This window comes from Bufo gargarizans, chromosome 4, assembly GCF_014858855.1.
Source record: "Bufo gargarizans isolate SCDJY-AF-19 chromosome 4, ASM1485885v1, whole genome shotgun sequence".
Taxonomy (NCBI): domain Eukaryota; kingdom Metazoa; phylum Chordata; class Amphibia; order Anura; family Bufonidae; genus Bufo; species Bufo gargarizans.
In genome coordinates this window covers 193584988-193607882 of record NC_058083.1, presented here as the reverse complement: position 1 = coordinate 193607882, position 22895 = coordinate 193584988, and the positions used below count along the sequence as shown (strand labels likewise).

The following is a 22895-nucleotide window of genomic DNA, read 5'->3' as shown; positions in this document are numbered from 1 at the left end:
TTCACTGGGATAATTTTAAGCTGCCATGTGAGATTTGAAGACCCCGTGATGCACCTCTAGAGTAGAAACTCCCAAAAAAATATATATAGACCCCATTTTGGAAACTATGGGATAAGGTGGCAGTTTTGTTGGTACCATTTTAGGGTACATATGATTTTTGGTTGCTCTATATTACACCTTTTGTAAGGCAAGGTAACAAAAAATAGCTGTTTTGGCAAAGTTTTTACTTTTTGTCATTTACAATGTTCATCTGACAGGTTAGATCATGTGCTATTTTTATAGAGAAGGTTGTTACGGATGCGACAATACCAAATTTATCAGTTTTACATAATAAAGATTTTTCTAGTGTCTCCATATTCTGAAAGCCATAGTTTATTTTAATTTTTTGGGTGACTGTCTTATGTAGGGGCTCATTTTTTGCAGGATGAGATGACTGTTTGATTGGTACTATTTTAGGGTGCATATGACCTTTTGATCACTTGCTATTGCAAAATGATTTTACACCATTTTTTTTTATGGTGTTCACCTGAGGAGATAGTTCATGTGATATTTTTATACAGAAGGTTCTTACGGACGCGGCAATACCTAATATGTATACTTTATTTATTTATGTTTTACACAATAACAGCATTTTTGCATTAAAAATAAAATCATGTTTCAGTGTCTCCATATTCTGAGCATCATAGTTTCTTTATTTTTTGGGCGATTGTCTTAGATAGTCAAATTTTTTTGCGGGATGAGATGACTGATTTATTTGTACTATTTTGGGGTGCGTATGACTTTTTGATCGCTTGCTATTAGACTTTTTGTGATGTAAGGTGACAAAAAAAAACTTTTTTGACGCCGTTTTTTTTTTTTTTTCTTTTACGGTGTTCATCTGAGGGGTTAGGTCATGTGATATTTTTATATCTATATATAAATCTATATTTTTTATAGAGCAGGTTGTTACAGACGTGGCAATACCTAATATGTATACTTTTTTTTACACAATTATATAATTTTTTAAACAAAAAAAATAATCATGTTTTAGCATCTCTACAGTCTGAAAGCCATAGTTTTTTCAGTTTTTGGGCGATTGTCTTAGGTAGGGTATAATTTTTGCGGGATGAGATGACTGTTTGATTGGCACTATTTTGGGGTGCATATGACTTTTTGATTGCTTGGTATTACATGTATTGTGATGCAAGGTGCCTTTTTTTTTTTTTTTTTTACGATGTTCACTATCATGTTTTAGTGTCGCCATAGTCTGAGAGCCATATTTTATTTGTACTTTTGGGGCAATTGTCTTAGGTAGAGGCTCATTTTTTGCGGGACGAGGTGACGGTTAGATTGGTACTATTTTGGGAGGTATACGCCTTTTTGATCACTTGGTGTTGCACTTTTAGTGATGTAAGGTGACAAAAAAATTTGTTTTTTTTAGCACAGGTTTTATTTCATATTTTTTTTAAGTTGTTCATCTGAGGGGTTAGGTCATGTGATATTTTTATAGAGCCGTTCGATACGGATGACGTGATACCTAATATGTCTACTTTTCTTTTTTTCCTATTTCAACAATTTATTTTTTTTTATGAGAAAAGGACGCTTTAAGTTTTTTTACTTGCAACTTTCAAATATTTTTTTCAAACTTTTTTCCCCCCCACTCTGAGACTTCAACTTTTGGGGGTCTGATCCCCTTTACATTGCATTAAAATACTTCTGTATTGTAATGCATTGGCTGTAAGTGTATTACCACTGTAATACGCTTACAGCCTGATTGCCTGTGAGATCCAGGGGGCTGGATCTCACAGGCTCTCCCAGGAGGCTGCCACGATGCCTAAGGAAGGCATCAGGCTGCCTCCCCTGCCATGGGGTCCCTGTCACAGCAGAACCCCCATGGACCCCGGCACCCGTTAGTAAACCACACGTGACGCGGTCAGCGCTTACCGCGGCCGTGTAAGGGTTAATGCGCCTGTGTGAACCCAGCCTTACAAAGCTCTGCAAGATCAGGTGTCTGATATGCTGGTCAATTTATCTAACGATGCACTGGGGGAGGGTGACCTGCCACTATCATCTTTCTTTGGGTAGTTTCAGATGAGCGTTTTCACTCCGGGGAACATGCTCTGTGTGGGAGCTGTATTTACCATTATGAATACGACTCATATGGAGTGGATTTGAAGCATCATAATGATTTATAATGTTGTGCACTCCTTCCTGACTAAGGCCTCGTTCACACTTCAGTGTTTGGTCAGTGATTTCCCTCAGTGATTTGTGAGCCAAAACCAGAAGAGAAGCCTCAACAGACATAACGTATAAGGGAAAGATCTGCTCCTGTTCTGTGTTTAGAGCCGGACCTGGTTTTGGCTCACGAATCACTGATGGAAATCACTGACCGAACACTGACGTGTGAATGAGGCATAAGTCTGCTGAACTATAGTCACAGTAGCAGACTACTGGCTCCCCTGCTGTGAAGACCAAGTCTCTGTAAAGGGTGAAAACCAGAAGTGTGCCAGTACAATGCCCTCAGGAATGGCCCAAAGTCAAACTGGATAGTTGGCACAGTGGTTTCATACACATTGTCTGCTACAACCAGTAGGAAGACATACAATTTTGTAAGGCTGTAAAATTGAAAAATATTTCTAGTTAGACTTGGACCGCCATATAAAAGTGTACAAAAATACAACTGATATAGGCAGTAATTTCTACAAAGATACACAGTAACTGTATAACCAAGCCACTTACCACTTCTTCAAATTTCTTTTGTTTTACACCCTGAACAAGAGACCATTTAATAGATGCCAAGCTAGAATCAGTGGGTTCCTTGGCCTCTACCAAGATAACATTGCTACTTTCTCTTATCATCCCAGAGTTTTTAGCAACAGTTACAGCTGTCTGTAGATTGTCACCTGAAAGAGGAAAAGTTGTACAAATGTATATTACAAGACTCATTGACCTTGTATGACAATAATGTAGATCATCAAAATCGCAGCTAAAATAATGAACTAATAAAATGTAAAACTTTATTTCAAATACTAAACTCATTGGGGGGATTTATCAAGCCCTGCACTTCAGAATTCTGGTTTCAAAAAGCTGCAAAATAGGACTTTGCAACTTTGTGTATTATTTCCTCAAAAATGTAGCAACATTTTTCAATTTTACATCACTCACTGCAATATGAACTGTACATGGAGAGCACAGTGGTTGGCACAGTCTCTGGTCATGTGTGCAGGTGCAGGAGCATTGCTGTGCACAAGCTTTTTGAGATTGAGTCAAGTCATAGTTTTAAAAGGGTTGTCTAATTTTTACTATTGATGTATTGAGAAGGCGTATTAATTTGAACAGACACAGCTGTCCCATAGGAGTGAATGGGCCCGCCATGCTTGTAATTATATCTGCTCACCACTGCGGCGAGCAGGTAAACAGAGGACAGAAGGCAGCGCTCGTATGAGAGCCGTCTTCTCTTCAAACAGATGATCGGCAGGGGTGCCAGGAGTTGGACTCCCGCCAATCTTATATTGATGACCTATCCTGAGCATAGTAAAAAGGAGTGTTTTGTTGCCATGTATTGTGAAATACAGAGACCCAATCTGGTGTGAAACAGTTGAGTACAGGACTGATACTACAGTTCATTCCAACAGAGATCTGTGGAGAGAAGCTGTGCTCTGCTACCAGTTGTCGAACTAAAAGGCAGAGACCCTGAGAATCCCAAAGAGCTGTTGCTGATCAGTTTAAGTATCCTGATACTGCCAGACTATAGCTGTTACATGTTCCACGAGAGGTGAAGACCATGTGCATCTTACAAGTGGTTGTGAATCCCTTCCAGTGTGTTCTTGGTGGCAGTTGTGTCTCCCCAGCTAGTGTTGAGCAAATCGAGGTTCAGATCCTAGATGCACAGTTGAGTCATTCAAAACTTTGTTTGAATGCTGTACAGAGATTAGTCTCCTTACAGCAATCAAATGTATGGGCTCCGGCGAGGGAAATTTGTTATTTCAACTTTCAAGCCATTTTATAACATCGATTCGAAGTCAGCCTCGGTACCGAGGTACCAGCCAGTACCAAAGCAGACTTCGGATCCATTGCTTCATTTACACCAAAAAACTGAATAAAATGAAGATGAAATTGTTGGGGTGGCTGACCACACCCACTTCCCATCTTTGCCATGCCCATTTTTGGAAAATTGGCAAGGATGGCGAAGAAGTGGGAGATACTACAATTTTTTAACTCCTGCAACTTTTTAACATCACTTTTCAGGGCAAACAAGATGATAAATCTCCCCTAAGACTATCAGCTGTTTGAAGAGGTAGCAGCACTAAAATCGAGAGACGCTTTTGCTTCAAAATCAATTGTGCCATCTCCTTTGCAGTGGTCGCGCAGTGTGATTATAAATGCTTGTCCCATTCACTTGAATTTCACATTATGTATGTGAATCTTGGAAAAATACATTTGAGTTCATACCTGTAATCATGACAGTTCTGACCCTGGCATTAGACAGCTCCTTTAACACTGGTCTGGTTTCCAATTTAAGGCGATTTTCCATCACAAGAAGACCAAGGAAGGTTAGGTCACATTCCACTTCATCCCTTGTTACAAAAGGTAAAATGTTTAAAATGCATACGAACAAGAGATACCTAATACACTAGCATTGTCTTCTGATCAGATGACCTAAGTAGCATCAAAGATATTTCTATGGTAAAGAGTTCTTGGTGAGACTGCTCTCTGGAAGATCATTCATATGTAGTTGATGCTAATGTCATGAAATAATAAATACAGGACTTAGCAGACATTTTAGGTAATATGAGATAGGAAATAGAAGAGTGAGCTGGTGACCGCTGCTGGAGACAGATCCAGTGAATATTCCTGCGGGGACTAGTAGAAGTGGTTGTTACTGAAAACAAGGGCATCACATTTCAGAGACTTCCTAGGACAGGGATCAGCTGCTGTGAAACTTCAACTGTGGATGTTCTTGTAACTCCCATAGAAGTGAAAGGAAGATTCTGGGTATTGTAGGCTCAAAACAGCCAGATTGCTGGAAGTTCCTGTTCTCTGTGGCAGAGTTATAAAAGCCAAATACCGCAGAGGGTTTGGAGCCTGAGCTGAGGGATAAAGAAAAGCCACCTAGTCTGTGCATTCTTCAAGCAACCAGGGGCCTATACAAAGGACAGGCTGGGAAAGACTAGAACAGAGACCAGTCTGTAGCCTGTAAGCCATACTGTGTAAGAGACTGTGTGCAAAACTGAAGGGCTCTTTACACAGGCCGAGAATATTAAAGATAATTGCTAACGAGTGTTCCTATAAGGGACCTTAAAGGGGTTTTGCCATCAAAGACAATGGGGCATATGGCTAGGATAACGGAGAACGGAGCAGGAAAAGTAGTGGAGGGCGCACTGCCCTCCACTACGTGATGGGCAAACTGCGGCTCTCCAGCTGTTGTAACACTACAAATCCCATCATGCCCTGCTGTAGGCTGATAGTTGTAGGCAGACTGGGCATACTGGGAGTTGTAGTTTTACAACAGCTGGAGAGCCGCAGTTTGCCCATCACTGGCGTTAGGCTATCAGGGCCAGAATAGCACCCCCCTGTAGGGCAATATCAGGGACATTTCTTTGCCCACCCTGTCCTTCAATACCACATCATCATCTAGCCTAGGGATAGATGGTTTTTGCTTTCCCTCCGGGATTCATGGATGTGCACTGGAACCCCCCGGATTGTGGTAGTACATATGGTTTCTGATTTGGTGCCGCCGAGCACCTGATTTGGTGCCGCCGAGCACCTGATTTAGTGCCCCCGAGCACTTGTTATTGCCTACCACATCTATGCTTTTTGCGTAAAGGGGTTCTGCACTTTGTTTTAACTGATGATCTATCCTCTGGATAGATCATCAGCATCTGATCGGCGGGGGTCCGACACCCGAGACCCCTGCCGATCAGCTGTTTGAGAAGGCAGCAGCGTTTCAGCAGCACCACGGCCTTCTCGCTGTTTACTGCTGGCCCAGTGACGTCACGACTAGTATCAACTAGCGTGGGCGGGGCTAAGCTCTGTTCACTTCAATGGAGCTTAGCCCTGCCCACGCTAGTTGATACTAGTTGTGACGTCACTGGGCCAGCGGTAAACAGTGAGGCCGCGCCGATGCTGGAGATCGGCGGGGGTCCTGGGTAACTTGAATAATTTAATTTATTTAAATTTTGAGGGATATCTTTTTCATTCACACGTCCGCAAAATGGGTCCGCATCCGTTCCGCAATTTTGCGGAACGGGTGCAGACCCATTCATGTTCAATGGGGCCGGGAATGTGCTGTCTGCATCCGCATTTGCAAATCCACACTTCCGCATCTGTGCTTCCATTTCCGCAAAAAAATAGAACATGTCCTATTCGTGTCCACAATTGCAGACAAGATAAGGCATTTTCTATTATAGTGCAGGCGATGTGCGGTCCACAAATTGCGGAATGCACATTGCTGATGTCCGTGTTTTGTGGATGGACCCTCATAGTTTTATCTTTATGTATATTCTAATGGATTGCCTTCCTTGTACAATGTTATAATATACTTTCTATGTTAGAAAGTATATTATAGTGCATTTGTATTGTGCGGCAGTTGTGTGCGGTTCTGCTGTGATACTGCAGGTATATAGAGGGACAAGCGTTATTGGAACAAATAATTTCTACTGGTGTGATATACCATTCACCCCCCAAAAAAACTGATTGAAGCGGGGTATTATATACCAATACACTTTCTTTATAGTGCATTTGGGTACTGTATAGTGCATTTGAGCATGCGCGTACGCGAAAATTATATTGCCGATATTTTGCATTGAAAAAAATAATAAATGGAGATCGCAAATTCAAATAATACATCTGGTATGTCACTGTCCATGTTGTGGGACTATTTGTGCACTTCTAGTAATTATTTATTGGCTGCAAATATGAGCTGAAGGTTTTTCAGGTTCACCTGCCATTAAAATGAATGGTACCTGCCGCAAACTTACGGTTCGCGAACATTTGATCGCGTTCGCGAACCATCCCGGCAGATGTTCGTCCATCACTATTCTTTATGACCAATAATCAGTCTATTTAAAATCATCCTATAAGAGGTTGAGGACAATGGTGGCTTCACCAGATCTAGAGAACCAGGAAATCATGACAAATTCTCTAATTTTTCTCATTGTCTTTATAGAGACAATTAGCAATATTGAGAGCTTAAAGAGATTTTTCATTATTTTGCACAAATAAAGGTTTAGTCACTAATTTTCCTGGAACTATACACTACCACTCATTAAATACTTCTGATTTACAGCATAATTATAAATAAAAAAAGTGGGACTTGGCAGAATGGGTTGCCCAGGTGCCCCAGAAAAAAATAAATAAAAAAATTATAGTGCTGCAATGCTACCACTGAAAACAATGATAAATAAATAAAAAAAGCCCTGCACTGTTCATTTATTTACAACCTACTTGTTCATCTTCCCTTCAGTGTAGTATATCATGTATGATGTAGTGCTTGCTGAAGATATCTGCCACTGTATCATGGTAGTTTTGCACCCAGCCTCTCGGCTATTGGCACCAAAGTCTTATATTTTTCAATGTCATTTAGCAAAACCAGATATTCTAAAAAAAAAAGAGAGATTTTTTTTTTTTATAGAGGAATTATTTTGTTTCGGGGCAGTTTGGCCATAGACCTTACAGGGAAATTTCCCAGTGAGCTGATGCCCAAGGGGCCACCCAAGCCCTCCTGATAGCCACAAGCCAGTTACATAATGATATAATGCTAAATGGCTACAGGTGCCCTCCTGAACTCAACTGTATTATACCATCCTCAGAACGGTGATACAGTTGGACAATGTGGCTAGGATGGCAGTATATTGTGCTGCACTGTGGTATTTGATTCTGCTGGGGTGGGGTGTTGTGCTGCACTATGGTATTGCAGGCCCTGGCTACTTCTGCTGTCCCTGCCTACTTGTGTTGCCCTGACCTTCTGTCAATTTAGACCTGCCTACAGCATGGGGCCACTTTAAGTTCTCAAATCGCCACGTTTGGTATTACATGCTAAAAGTGACCTTACCGCTTTAAAGCTTTGATGTTTATACTCTCGTTTCTGTCCAGTATTTTGTAGGCCAGCCCAATAACGCGGAAGCCTTGTTTTGTGTAAAGCTCCAGCTCATCTGAAAAGTTGATGGGAACTGTGTGAGAAAAAAAATGAAATCTATATTAATTAAGTATTTAACCGCCTCCGGACCGCCTAACGCAGATCTGCGGTCCGGAGGCGGCAGCGCTGCGCACAATCATGCAGGGGCGCGTCATCTCGCGAGACGACGCGCTTAGCCGGTCCGCGCATGCGCAATGCGGGCCGGCATTTCGTCAAGGGGGCTCGCATCATCAGCTTGCCAGCCAATGATCGCGGCTGGCAAGCTGATGATTTTTAAAAAATCCAATCAGAAGCCATATAGCAGATCATATTAGTAAATATGATCTGTTATATGGCTGCCCTGCTCCTCTGCTGGTCCTTTTGGTCGGTTGGATCCAGCAGAGGAACAGGCTTCACAGTGAGTACACCATACACCACACACTAGCCCCAGATCACCCCCTGCACCCCAATTAACCCTTTGATCACCCCTTTGATCGCCCCTGTCAATCACTAGTGAAAGGAAAAAAAAGTGATCAGTGTAAACTGTCACTTTTTTTTTTCACTGGTATTGACCGTTAGGTTTTAGGATAGTTTAGGCCCCTTGGTTAGGTAGTTTAGGGATCAGTTAGCGCCCAGCCCACCGCATCGCAGTCCCTTATTCGCTGATTAGCGTATCGTTAATCAGCATTTGTACTTTTATAGTATCTGGAAGTGATCAAAACTGATCACAGTCAGATCTATAATAGTATTAGTGTCACTTTAGTTCGCCCTCCACCCGAAACGCAGTGTTTGCCCGATCAGGCCTGATCGGTCGCCCACACGTGCATTCACCCACACCCGCCCCACCACAGTGACAAAAAAAAATTTTTTTTTTTGATCACTGCACATTCACTTTACACGCGCTGCGGCGATAAAAAAAATCAGTTTTGATATTTTTTATCAACCGCAGCGGCCTCCGGTACTTCGCTAGCCTCCCCTTTGTAAGACAGGCTTGCTTTTTTTCTTGGGTAGTCTCAGGGAATACCCCTAAATTTAGTTGCCCAAATGTCAAACAGGGGGTATTCTTCTGAAGAGGCCTACAGGCTTCTGACCCAGTCGGATGAGGAATGGGAACCCTCATCTGACGAATCTAGCGGGTCAGAATATGAACCTGTAGAAAGCAGTGGCACTCTGACCCAAAGTTCGGACGAGGAGGCTGAGGTCCCTGATAGCACCAGGCATACCCGGCCTCGTGTCGCTAGACCACAGGTTGCGCAGGATCCGCTTCAAGGGCAGCAGAGTGGGGCTGGCGCTGTCGGATTACGTGGTGAGGCATACACCAGCAGCGCAGCCCTCCCTGGACCTAGTACCAGCACTGCCGTAGAACATGGTGAAGTGGAGAGCACCAGAAGGGCAGTTGAAGCTGGTACGGTGGCACGAGCACCGCAAAGACGGGCCCGTAGACCCCCTAGAATCCCTGAGGTGCTGGCAAACACTGATTGGCAGTCCCCAACTTCAGCCACACCTGTAGTTCCCCCTTTCACCGCTCAGTCTGGAGTTCGGGTTGAGACAGCTCAGATCGGTTCGGCCCTGGGATTTTTTGAGCTGTTCTTGACTGCGGAGCTCTTGGACTTAGTCGTGGCCGAAACAAACCGGTATGCCACACAATTTATAACCGCCAACCCGGGAAACTTTTATGCCCAGCCTTTCCGGTGGAAACCAGTCCAAGTTTCCGAAATTAAAACTTTTCTGGGCCTTCTCCTCAACATGGGTCTAACCAAAAAGCATGAATTGCGGTCATATTGGTCCACGAACCCAATTCATCACATGCCCATGTTCTCTGCTGCTATGTCCAGGGCACGTTTTGAGGCCATCCTGCGTTTCCTGCACTTTAGTGACAATAGCACCTCGCGTCCCAGAGGCCACCCAGCTTTTGACCGGCTCCACAAAATTCGGCCCCTCATAGACCATTTCAACCAGAAATTTGCAGATTTGTATACCCCTGAGCAAAACATCTGCGTAGACGAGTCCCTAATACATTTTACCGGGCGCCTTGGCTTCAAACAATACATCCCAAGCAAGCGCGCCCGGTATGGGGTCAAATTGTATAAGCTCTGTGAAAGGGCCACAGGCTATACCCACAAATTTCGTGTCTATGAGGGAAAAGATCAGACCCTGGAGCCGGTCGGTTGCCCTGACTACCTGGGGAGCAGTGGGAAGACAGTCTGGGACTTGGTGTCACCCTTATTCGGCAAGGGGTACCATCTTTATGTGGACAATTTCTACACAAGTGTGGCCCTCTTTAGGCATTTGTTTCTAGAACAGATTGGCGCCTGTGGCACCGCGCAAACTAGTCGCGCGGGCTTCCCCCAACGGCTCGTTAGCACCCGTCTTGCAAGGGGGCAGAGGGCTGCATTGTGTAACGAAGAACTGCTCGCGGTGAAATGGAGAGACAAGCGTGACGTTTACATGCTCTCCTCCATTCACGCAGACACGACAATACAAATTGAGCGAGCAAGCCCCTCTCAGTCCACGACTATAACCTTCACATGGGAGGGGTGGACTTCAATGACCAGATGTTGTCTCCGTATTTAGTTTCCCGCAGAACCAGACGCTGGTATAAGAAGGTGTCTGTATATTTGATTCAATTGGCTCTGTATAATAGTTTTGTTCTCTACAGTAAGGCTGGGAGAACACGATCCTTCCTACAAATTTCAGGAAGAGATCATCGAGAACCTCCTGTACCCAGGAGGTTCCGTGGCCCCATCCACCAGTGTAGTTAGCCGTCTACAAGAGCGACATTTACCCAATGTCGTTACCGGTACCTCAACCCAACCGTCACCCCGAAAAAGATGTCGAGTCTGTAGCAGGAGTGGAATAAGGCGTGACACCCGCTATTTCTGTCCTGACTGTCCTGACCACCCTGCCCTATGCTTAGGGGAGTGTTTCCGGAAGTACCACACACAGGTACACCTAGCATAGGGATCACATCTCACCAGGACAGGCACACAGGGCTATTAGGGCCCATTCACACAGAGCTGCTGCAAACGTCTCCTTTCACCTGGGACAAAGTGCATAACGCACTTCGCCACATCTTTGGGCGATTTGCGCTTTGCACATTGACCCATGGGGAAGGAGAGGTTTGTTCTATAAAGGTAAAAAAATAAAAAAATTAAAAAAAAACACCAGTAAGCAAAAAGGTTAATGTTCAGTTCAAAAAGTTAAAGTTTATATGTTCTGTTCCAAAGTTAATAAAATTATTGCGTTGCGGCCTGGTTTTTTCTTTTTTTTTTTACCTTCCAGGTGGACCAACCGATCGACTGGCTGCAGCACTGATGTGCATTCTGACAGAAGCATTGCGCTGCTGTCAGATTACACGCAAGTCGGTGTATGCGGCGCTGCAAGACGAGATTTCTCCTCTGCAGTAAAAAATACGTTTGCCGAGGTATATGAGCTGAGGAGGAGGCGGTGTTCCTATGCTTTGGCAAACACTTTGTATATAAAAAAATAAATAAAAAATCCCGGCAATGATTTATTCATCCACATCGATTGATGTGAATGGAGAAATCTGGTTTGCCAGGGCATACGAGCTAAGTGGGTATGGATGTTGGGCGGAGCTCCTATGTCCTGGCAGACGCCTTTCCCCTCCTTTTTTTTTTTTGGCAGAGATTTTTTCATCCACATTGATCGATGCGAATGAAGAAATCTGTGCCGTTCATTTTTTTCTTTCAGACCAGAGGCTGAACGGAAAAAAAAAAATCTCATTACCTGTATGCTCAATATAAGGAGACTAGCAGAAACTCCTAATGATGGCCATACATGTAATGATTGCGGAGACCCTCAAATGCCAGGGCAGTACAAACACTCCACAACTGACCCCATTTTGGAAAGAAGACACCCCAAGGTATTTGCTGAGGGACATATTGAGTCCATGAAAGATTTAAATTTTTGTCCCAAGTTAGCGGAAAGTGAGACTTTGTGAAAAAACAAAACAAAAAAATTTCCGCTAACTTATGCCCAAAAAAATAATTCTATGAACTCGCCAGGCCCCTTATTGAATACCTTGGGGTGTCTTCTTTCCAAAGTGGGGTCACATGTGGGCAAGAATGTGAGAAGTGGGGTCACATGTGAGAAGAAGTCTGGGATCCAAATGTCTAAAAATGCCCTCCTAAAAGGAATTTGGGCACCTTTGCGCATCTAAGCTGCAAAAAAGTGTCACACATGTGGTATCTCCGTACTCAGGAGAAGTTGGGGAATGTGTTTTGGGGTCTCATTTTACATATACCCATGCTGGGTGAGATAAATATCTTGGTCAAATGCCAACTTTGTATAAAAAAAATTGGAAAAGTTGTCTTTTGCCAAGATATTTCTCTCACCCAGCATGGGTATATGTAAAATGACACCCCAAAACACATTCCCCAACTTATCCTGAGTACGGCGATACCAGATGTGTGACACTTTTTTGCAGCCTAGGTGGGCAAAGGGACCCACATTCCAAAGTGCACCTTTCGGATTTCACCGGTCATTTTTTACAGATTTTGATTGCAAACTACTTCTCACACATATGGGCCCCTAAATTGCCAGGGCAGTATAACTACGCCACAAGTGACCCCATTTTGGAAAGAAGACACCCCAAGGTATTCTGTGAGGGGCATGGCGAGTTCCTAGAATTTTATTTTTTTTGTCGCAAGTTAGTGGAATATGAGACTTTGTAAGGAAAAAATTTATAAATAAATAAATCATCATTTTCCGCTAACTTGTGACAAAAAATAAAAACTTCTAGGAACTCGCCATGCCCCTCATGGAATACCTTGGGGTGTCTTCTTTCCAAAATGGGGTCACTTGTGGTGTAGTTATACTGCCCTGGCAATTTAGGGGCCCTAAAGTGTGAGAAGTAGTTTGCAATCAAAATGTGTAAAAAATGGCCTGCGAAATCCATTTTCCGCTAACTTGTGACAAAAAATAAAAAGTTCTATGAACTCACTATGCCCATCAGCGAATAACTTAGGGTGTCTACTTTCCGAAATGGGGTCATTTGTGGGGGTTTTCTACTGTCTGGGCATTGTAGAACCTCGGGAAACATGACAGGTGCTCAGAAAGTCAGAGCTGCTTCAAAAAGCGGAAATTCACATTTTTGTACCATAGTTTGTAAATGCTATAACTTTTACCCAAACAATTTTTTTTTGCCCAAACATTTTTTTTTTATCAAAGACATGTAGAACAATAAATTTAGCGGAATTTTTTTTTTAAGTTTTTTTTGCAAAATTTTACAGCTGAAAGTGAAAAATGTCATTTTCTTGCAAAAAAATCGTTAAATTTTGATTAATAACAAAAAAAGTTAAAATGTCAGCAGCAATGAAATACCACCAGCTCTATTAGTGAGAAGAAAAGGAGGTAAAATTCATTTGGGTGGTAAGTTGCATGACCGAGCAATAAACGGTGAAAGTAGTGTAGTGCAGAAGTGTAAAAAGTGGCCTGGTCATTAAGGGGGTTTCAGCTAGCGGGGTTGAAGTGGTTAAAAATGTGAATTTAAAGATCACCTGGCCGTTATCCAATGTTACCAGCATAAACAGGACAACCCCTGCAGCCAGTGATTGGCTGATCGATCTTTCCACCAATTTCCTGTATATTTTGCTGAGACCAGGAAATGAACAGCAGCAAGGACCCGAGCAGCGGCGGAACAGTGGAGTGGCAGTGGGGTATCGGTGAGGTGATTAACGCTTATTTTTTTTAAATGTTATCTATTTTGTCCCTTTTTAAAAATGTGTTTCTCAGACAACCCCTTTAAGGTATGGCATCTACAAGATGGCCATGGAGAGTTACCCTAGTGCAGGGGTAGGTAACATCCGGCTCCCAGCTGTTGTGAAACTACAATTCCCAGCATGCTCCATTCATTTCTATGAGAGTTCTTAGAAGAGCAGAGCAAGTATGCATACTGGGAGTTGTAGTTTCACAACAGCTGGGAGCTGGAGGTTGCCTACCCCTGCCCTAGTGAATACTGAGAATATTCATAGTACAGCCTCCTGGGTACATAGAAATAATGGCTCTTCTTTGGACAACCAAACCTTATATATGTTACAAAACTGAAATGAACAGTATGACAGTAAGGGCACAATTCATTCCTGTGTATTCTAACCGCCTCAAGTATGATCATTTTAATAATTTTGCAGAGCTGCTGCTAATTAAAGAGGTAACTTCCTCCATAATTCCTATAAAGTGAATGGGAGTTATAAAAACAATGTAGCACAGCAAGTTCTACTGTTTCTGTAATCCTAGCCGCCTCTCCATTTACAGTGGCTGCTTCAGCAGGTGGGAAGCGGGTCCGAGATCCTCCATTTAGGAGATAGGCGCCGGGGTCAGAGAGAGACGGACTGTGGATATGCCATAAATATCCAAGTAAACATTGCCCCCTTAAGACACTTAATATCCAGTTCACTAAAGGGTATTTATGGAAGTTTTCTCCTTATGATGGAATACTTTGGTCAGCTTATCATCAAACTGATATAGAAATGTATTGGCACAGAGACAGGGATGAGGGTCTATACCAATGATCAAACTAGGTACTCCCATGCCACAGCTGCACAGGCCATCTTCTACTGGGGAGAGAAGAGACCTGACTGGTTTCATAACACTTACAACATCCATTGCATGCATCTCAATGATGGCAAGAAATAACTTACTCTGTGAAAAATATCCCTTTGTTTGTCTAACCCTCTTAGGCAAATTTCTTATTTGAGAGATACTACTAACCTGTATCTGGTATGCAAAATGAGGCCACCATTTCTGGAGCTCCTTTCATGTAAACAGCATATTCATCACCATTGAGGATCTGGGTGATCACAGACATGCGTTGCAGGCCAGAGGAGAATGGGAATTGTTGTAGGATGACAATACCTTCAACAGTGACCTAACAGTATTCAATGATGCAGATATTAAGGAGACTAATTCAAGCCATATCATCAGCAATTATATCCTTATAGCAAGTACAATATCTAGTATAAAGATTCAAAATAAAAAGTAGCAATGTAAGCATCCAACCAAATGTTAGGGTTATGTTGGCTTAATGTGGACCTCTTGGTATTAGTAAGAACTAACAAGGTCTACATATAGTTCACCTTATTTGCTTCAGGACCTGGTTTCACAGTCATGGACTGCATAGACTCTTCATTGTGACCTGCTGGGGCCTCTTCAATGTCCTTGATAAAAAGTAGCATAAAGTAGCGTATTATTAATAAAAACACTTATCACGAAGTAAAAATGTATTTCTACGTATGTAGGCTATAAGCTGACTGAGAAGTACAGTAAGCAATTTCTCCTTAGAATATTACATTGTCTCAGACTGGAGCAGCACATGTATCCCCTTTTTCCTTCTAATTGAGTAATAAGAGACAGAAGAATTTACCCAGCACGTGAACTCAAACATTTTCAAGTCCAGAGGATCTCCTTGTACAGTCCCGTCTAACAAAATCAATGAATGGCAGGAAGCCATAGCTCCCAACACAGGCCCCCATGAAAGTGATGAGCCACTTGAGACTGGAATGATATCTTTAAATCTAAAGTTAAGCAAGGAAATAAAACATTAACAAGTTAAAGTATTACATCTCGGCTACTGCAATGGGATATTCATTATATAACAAGGAGATTACAACCCGAACTGCAGAATTTTACAAGCTTCCACATAAGAAACACAAATCTGCTGCATTATAAAATATCCAGATTTCTTCATACACATTTCGGCATATTAGGCTGTTCCCATCAGGTGTGAGGCATAGACATTTGAAGTGTTCTGTTATGTGTATGCCATAGACCAGGGTTTTGCAAATTTTTGGGATGGCATAAAAAAAAAAATCAAGGCTGGAGTTCTCAATGTGCCGTGCGCTGCAAGAACGTCAATTACAGTGCATTCGGAAAGTCTTCAGACCCGTTCACATTTTGTTATGTTACAGCCTTGTGCTGAAATAAAATAAAACCCAGTTTTTCCCATCTGCACTCAATATCCCATAATGAGAAAGTGAAAAGATTATGCCAAAGTCTTTACTAATTAAATAAAAAGTAAAAAGGAAAATTTTACATTGACATAAGTATTCAGACCCTTTACTCAGTACTTAGTTGAAGCATCCTTACCTGGGATTACAGACTCCAGTCTTGTTGGGTATGACGCCACAAGGTTTCCACACGTGGATTTGGGGACTTTCTGTCACTCTTCCCTGAAGATCCTCTCAAGCTCTGTCAGGTTGAATGGGGGACTGTCAGTTGTCCCTAAGCCAGTCCTGTGTTGTCTTGGCTATATGCTTAGGGGCATTGTCTTGTTGGAAGGTGAACCTTCAGCCCAGTCTAACGTCCAGAGCATTTTGGATCAGGTCTTCGTTAAGAATATCTTTGTTCTTTTCTGTACGTTTCATTTAGCTTCCTTTCAACTCTGACCAGTCTCCCTGCCCCAGCTGCTGAAAAACACCCTGACACTTCACTGTGGGGATAGTATTGGGCAGTACCTGGTTTGCTCCAGACACGCAGCTTAGAATTGAGGCCAAAAAGTTCAATCTTGATATCATCAGACCAGATAATTTTATTTCTAAGTCAGTCTTCTTTCTGGCCACTTTGCCATAAATCCCAGATTGGTGGAGTGCTGCAGTGATGGGTGATCTTCTGGAAGTTTCACCCATCTGAATATAGAATCTTTGGAGCTCAGCCAGAGTGACCCTTTGGTTCATGGTCACCTCTCTTACCAAGGCCCTTCTCTCCCAATTACTGAGGCTACTTTCACAATCGCGTTTTGGGCAAATCCGCCATGGATCTGCAAAAACTGATAATTACGGATAATATTACAACCGCATGCATCCATCATGAACGGATCTGTTTATATTATTTGTAACACAGCAAGACTGATCCGTCATGAACTCTATTGAAAGACAATGGGAGACGGATCCATTTTCTATTGTGCCAGATTGTGTCAGTGAAAACGGATCCCTCCCCATTGGCTTAGGCTACTTTCACACTAGCGTTCGGGCGGATCCGTTCTGAACGGATCCGCTCATAATAATGCAGACGGAGGCTCCGTTCAGAACGGATCCGTCTGCATTATATTAGCAAAAAAAAGCTAAGTGTGAAAATAGCCTGGGACGGATCCGTCCAGACTTTCAATGTAAAGTCAATGGGGGACGGATCCGCTTGAAGATTGAGCCACATTGTGGCATCTTCAAACGGATCCGTCCCCATTGACTTACATTGAAAGTCTGGACGGATCCGCACGGATCCGCACGCCTCCGAACGGCCAGGCGGACACCCGAACGCTGCAAGCAGCGTTCAGCTGTCCGCCTGTCCGTGCGGAGGCGAGCGGAGCGGAGGCTGAACGCCGCCAGACTGATGCAGTCTGAGCGGATCCGCCTCCATTCAGACTGCATCCGGGCTGGACGGAGGCGTTCGTGTCCGCTCGTGAGCTCCTTCAAACGGAGCTCACGAACGGAAACCCGAACGCTAGTGTGAAAGTAGCCTTACATTGTGTGCCAGGACGGATCCGTTTGGCTCAGTTTCGTCAAGCGGCCAGCAAAACGCTGCGTTTTTGTGTCCACCTCCAGAGCGGAAAGGAGACTGATCAGAGGCAAACTGATGCATTCTGAGCGGATCCTTTTCTATTCAGAATTCATTAGGGAAAAACTGATCAGTTTTGGACTGCTTGTGAGAGCCCATGATGGATCTCAGAAACGGAAAGCCAAAATGCGAGTGTAAAAGTAGCCTTAGTTTGGTGGGACAGCCAACTCTAGGAAGAGTCCTGGTTGTTCCAAACTACTTCAATTTAAGTGTTATGAAAGTCATTGTGGTCTTTGTGCTCTTGGGAACTTTAAGTGCAACATTTGTGTACCCTTCTTCAGCTATGTGCCTCCACACAATTCTGTCTCTGATCTCTACAGGCAGTTCTTTCCTTCTCATGGCTTGATTATTGCTCTGATATGCATTGTCATCTGTGAGGCCTTATATAGGCATGGTTTTCTTTCCAAATCATGTCCAATCAGCTGAATTTACCATAGGTGGACTCCAATCAAGGTGCAATCTCTAAGATGATCAAGAGAAATGGGAGGTCCCCAGAGCTAAATTTCAAGTGTGATAGCAAAGGGTCTGATTATGCATGTCCTTGTGAAATTTTTGTTTTTTATTTTTACTAAATTTGCAAAAAAAAATCTAACATTCTGTTTTTACATTTTCATTGTCATTATAGGGCATTAAGTTCACAAGGAAAAAAGGGGGAAAACTTTATTTTTTATTTTAGCACAAGGCCACAGCATAAAATGTTTAAAAAAGTGAAAGACTATAAAGACTTTCAGAATGCCCTGAAACACAAACTGCATGTGACATAAACCAGTGTATGGGGGACCAGTATATAGAGGAATCCCCCACCAACTATACACTTACTGACAGTGGGGAAGGGGGTAGCCCTTACTCTTATTTAGGTATTTATAACTCACTGAGTGAGAGATGCTCTCCCTCACTAGTGTCAGTAAGTATATGGTCTGCGCGGGTTCCCATATACTGGTATGTGACTTGTCTAAAATGTACTTTAAAGATGGCCCCCTTTCGCCGACAGGACAACACTGCGTTTTCTGCTTTGCCATTGACCTGGGGACAGAGACAAAACCATCCTAGCTCTCACTGACTGAAGCAGCAAACAGCCAACCAGTGTTCAACTTTAATTCAGAACTGTTCTCTTGGGTTATCCAATAAACTAGAGACCAATGCAGTGCATCCCTTTAACCACTTCAGCCCCGCTAGGTGAAACCCCCTTCATGACCAGAGCACTTTTTACACTTCGGCACTACACTCCTTTCACCGTTTATCGCTCGGTCATGCAACTTACCACCCAAATGAATTTTACCTCCTTTTCTTCTCACTAATAGAGCTTTCATTTGGTGGTATTTTATTGCTGCTGACATTTTTACTTTTTTTGTTATTAATCAAAATGTAACGATTTTTTTGCAAAAAAATGACATTTTTCACTTTCAGCTGTAAAATTTTGCAAAAAAAAACGACATCCATATATAAATTTTTCGCCAAATTTATTGTTCTACATGTCTTTGATAAAAAAAAAATGTTTGGGCAAAAAAAAAAATGGTTTGGGTAAAAGTTATAGCATTTACAAACTATGGTACAAAAATGTGAATTTCCGCTTTTTGAAACAGCTCTGACTTTCTGAGCACCTGTCATGATTCCTGAGGTTCTACAATGCCCAAACAGTAGAAAACCCCCACAAATGACCCCATTTCGGAAAGTAGACACCCTAAGGTATTCGCTGATGGGCATAGTGAGTTCATAGAACTTTTTATTTTTTGTCACAAGTTAGCGGAAAATGATGATGATTTTTATTTTTTTATTTTTCTTACAAAGTCTCATATTCCACTAACTTGCGACAAAAAATAAAAAATTCTAGGAACTCGCCATGCCCCTCACGGAATACCTTGGGGTGTCTTCTTTCCAAAATGGGGTCACTTGTGGCGTAGTTATACTGCCCTGGCAATTTAGGGGCCCAAATGTGTGAGAAGAACTTTGCAATCAAAATGTGTAAAAAATGACCGGTGAAATCCAAAAGGTGCACTTTGGAATATGTGCCCCTTTGCCCACCTTGGCAGCAAAAAAGTGTCACACATCTGGTATCGCCGTACTCAGGAGAAGTTGGGGAATGTGTTTTGGGGTGTCATTTTACATATACCCATGCTGGGTGAGAAAAATATCTTGGTCAAATGCCAACTTTGTATAAAAAAATGGGAAAAGTTGTCTTTTGCCAAGATATTTCTCTCACCCAGCATGGGTATATGTAAAATGACACCCCAAAACACATTCCCCAACTTCTCCTGAGTACGGCGATACCAGATGTGTCACACTTTTTTGCTGCCAAGGTGGGCAAAGGGGCCCATATTCCAAAGTGCACCTTTCAGATTTTGCAGGCAATTTTTTACACATTTTGATTGCAAGGTACTTCTCACACATTTGGGCCCCTAAATTGCCAGGGCAGTATAACTACGCCACAAGTGACCCCATTTTGGAAAGAAGACACCCCAAGGTATTCCGTGAGGGGCATGGCGAGTTCCTAGAATTTTTTATTTTTTGTCACAAGTTAGCGGAAAATGATGATTTTTATTTTTTTCTCTTTTTTCCTTACAAAGTCTCATATTCACTAACTTGCGACAAAAAATAAAAAATTCTAGGAACTCGCCATGCCCCTCACGGAATACCTTGGGGTGTCTTCTTTCCAAAATGGGGTCACTTGTGGCGTAGTTATACTGCCCTGGCAATTTAGGGGCCCAAATGTGTGAGAAGAACTTTGCAATCAAAATCTGTAAAAAATGGCCTGCAAAATCTGAAAGGTGCACTTTGGAATATGTGCCCCTTTGCCCACCTTGGCAGCAAAAAAGTGTGACACATCTGGTATCGCCGTACTCAGGAGAAGTTGGGGAATGTGTTTTGGGGTGTCATTTTACATATACCCATGCTGGATGAGAGAAATATCTTGGCAAAAGACAACTTTTCCCATTTTTTTATACAAAGTTGGCATTTGACCAAGATATTTTTCTCACCCAGCATGGGTATATGTAAAATGACACCCCAAAACACATTCCCCAACTTCTCCTGAGTACGGCGATACCAGATGTGTCACACTTTTTTGCTGCCAAGGTGGGCAAAGGGGCACATATTCCAAAGTGCACCTTTCGGATTTCACCGGTCATTTTTTACACATTTTGATTGCAAAGTTCTTCTCACACATTTGGGCCCCTAAATTGCCAGGGCAGTATAACTACGCCACAAGTGACCCCATTTTGGAAAGAAGACACCCCAAGGTATTCCGTGAGGGGCATGGCGAGTTCCTAGAATTTTATTTTTTTTGTCGCAAGTTAGTGGAATATGAGACTTTGTAAGGAAAAAAGAAAAAAAAAGAAAAATCATCATTTTCCGCTAACTTGTGACAAAAAATAAAAAATTCTAGGAACTCGCCATGCCCCTCACGGAATACCTTGGGGTGTCTTCTTTCCAAAATGGGGTCACTTGTGGCGTAGTTATAGTGCCCTGGCAATTTAGGGGCCCAAATGTGTGAGAAGTACCTTGCAATCAAAATCTGTAAAAAATGGCCTGTGAAATCTGAAAGGTGCACTTTGGAATGTGTGCCCCTTTGCCCACCTTGGCTGCAAAAAAGTGTCACACATCTGGTATCGCCGTACTCAGGAGAAGTTGGGGAATGTGTTTTGGGGTGTCATTTTACATATACCCATGCTGGGTGATAGAAATATCTTGGCAAAAGACAACTTTTCAAATTTTTTTATACAAAGTTGGCATTTGACCAAGATATTTCTCTCACCCAGCATGGGTATATGTAAAATGACACCCCAAAACACATTCCCCAACTTCTCCTGAGTACGGCGATACCAGATGTGTCACACTTTTTTGCAGCCTAGATGCGCAAAGGGGCCCAAATTCCTTTTAGGAGGGCATTTTTAGACATTTGGATCCCAGACTTCTTCTCACACTTTCGGGCCCCTAAAAAGCCTGGGCAGTATAAATACCCCACATGTGACCCCACTTTGGAAAGAAGACACCCCAAGGTATTCAATGAGGGGCCTGGCGAGTTCCTAGAAATTTTTTATTTTTTGCATATGTTAGCGGAAATTGATTTTTTGGGTTTTTTTTCTCACAAAGTCTCACTTTCCGCTAACTTAGGACAAAAATTTCAATCTTTCATGGACTCAATATGCCCCTCAGCGAATACCTTGGGGTGTCTTCTTTCCGAAATGGGGTCACATGTGGGGTATTTATACTGCCCTGGCTTTTTAGGGGCCCTAAAGCGTGAGAATAAGTCTGGAATATAAATGTCTAAAAATGTTTACGCATTTGGATTCCGTGAGGGGTATGGTGAGTTCATGGGAGATTTTATTTTTTGACACAAGTTAGTGGAATATGAGACTTAGTAAGAAAAAACAAAAACAAAAAAAAAATTTCCGCTAACTTGTGCCAAAAAAAATGTCTGAATGGAGCCTTACAGGGGGGGGTGATCAATGACAGGGGGGGTGATCAATGACAGGGGGGTGATCAATGACAGGGGGGTAATCACCCATATAGACTCCCGGATCACCCCCCTGTCATTGATCACCCCCCTGGTAAGGCTCCATTCAGACGTCCGTATAATTTTTACGGATCCATGGATCGGATCCGCAAAACACATGCGGACGTCTGAATGGAGCCTTACAGGGGGGTTATCAATGACAGGGGGTGATCAGGGTGATCACCCCCCTGTCACGGATCACCCCCCCTGTAAGGCTCCATTCAGACATCCGCATGATTTTTTACGGATCCATGGATACATGGATCGGATCCACAAAAAACATGCGGACGTCTGAATGGAGCCTTACAGGGGGGTTATCAATGACAGGGGGTGATCAGGGTAATCAGGGTGATCACCCCCCTGTCACGGATCACCCCCCCTGTAAGGCTCCATTCAGACATCCGCATGATTTTTTACGGATCCATGGATACATGGATCGGATCCACAAAAAACATGCGGACGTCTGAATGGAGCCTTACAGGGGGGTTATCAATGACAGGGGGTGATCAGGGTGATCAGCCCCCTGTCACGGATCACCCCCCCTGTAAGGCTCCATTCAGACATCCGCATGATTTTTTACGGATCCATGGATACATGGATCGGATCCACAAAAAACATGCGGACGTCTGAATGGAGCCTTACAGGGGGGTTATCAATGACAGGGGGTGATCAGGGTGATCAGGGTGATCACCCCCCTGTCACGGATCACCCCCCCTGTAAGGCTCCATTCAGACATCCGCA

General features: G+C 42.9%; 1 protein-coding gene across 2 annotated transcripts in view; it reads right to left on the bottom strand.

Moving 5' to 3' along the window:
• Nucleotides 1-22895, bottom strand: part of LOC122934584 (probable cation-transporting ATPase 13A4) — a 165851-nt gene that overhangs the window by 35685 nt on the left and 107271 nt on the right. For both annotated transcript variants that reach the window (XM_044290158.1, XM_044290159.1), the window contains 6 exons: nt 15477-15627; nt 15190-15270; nt 14825-14981; nt 8033-8150; nt 4432-4556; nt 2719-2882 (listed from right to left, as the gene is read on the bottom strand). In XM_044290158.1, coding sequence (XP_044146093.1) covers nt 2719-2882; nt 4432-4556; nt 8033-8150; nt 14825-14981; nt 15190-15270; nt 15477-15627 — 796 coding nt within the window. The remainder of the gene's footprint in view (nt 1-2718; nt 2883-4431; nt 4557-8032; nt 8151-14824; nt 14982-15189; nt 15271-15476; nt 15628-22895) is intronic.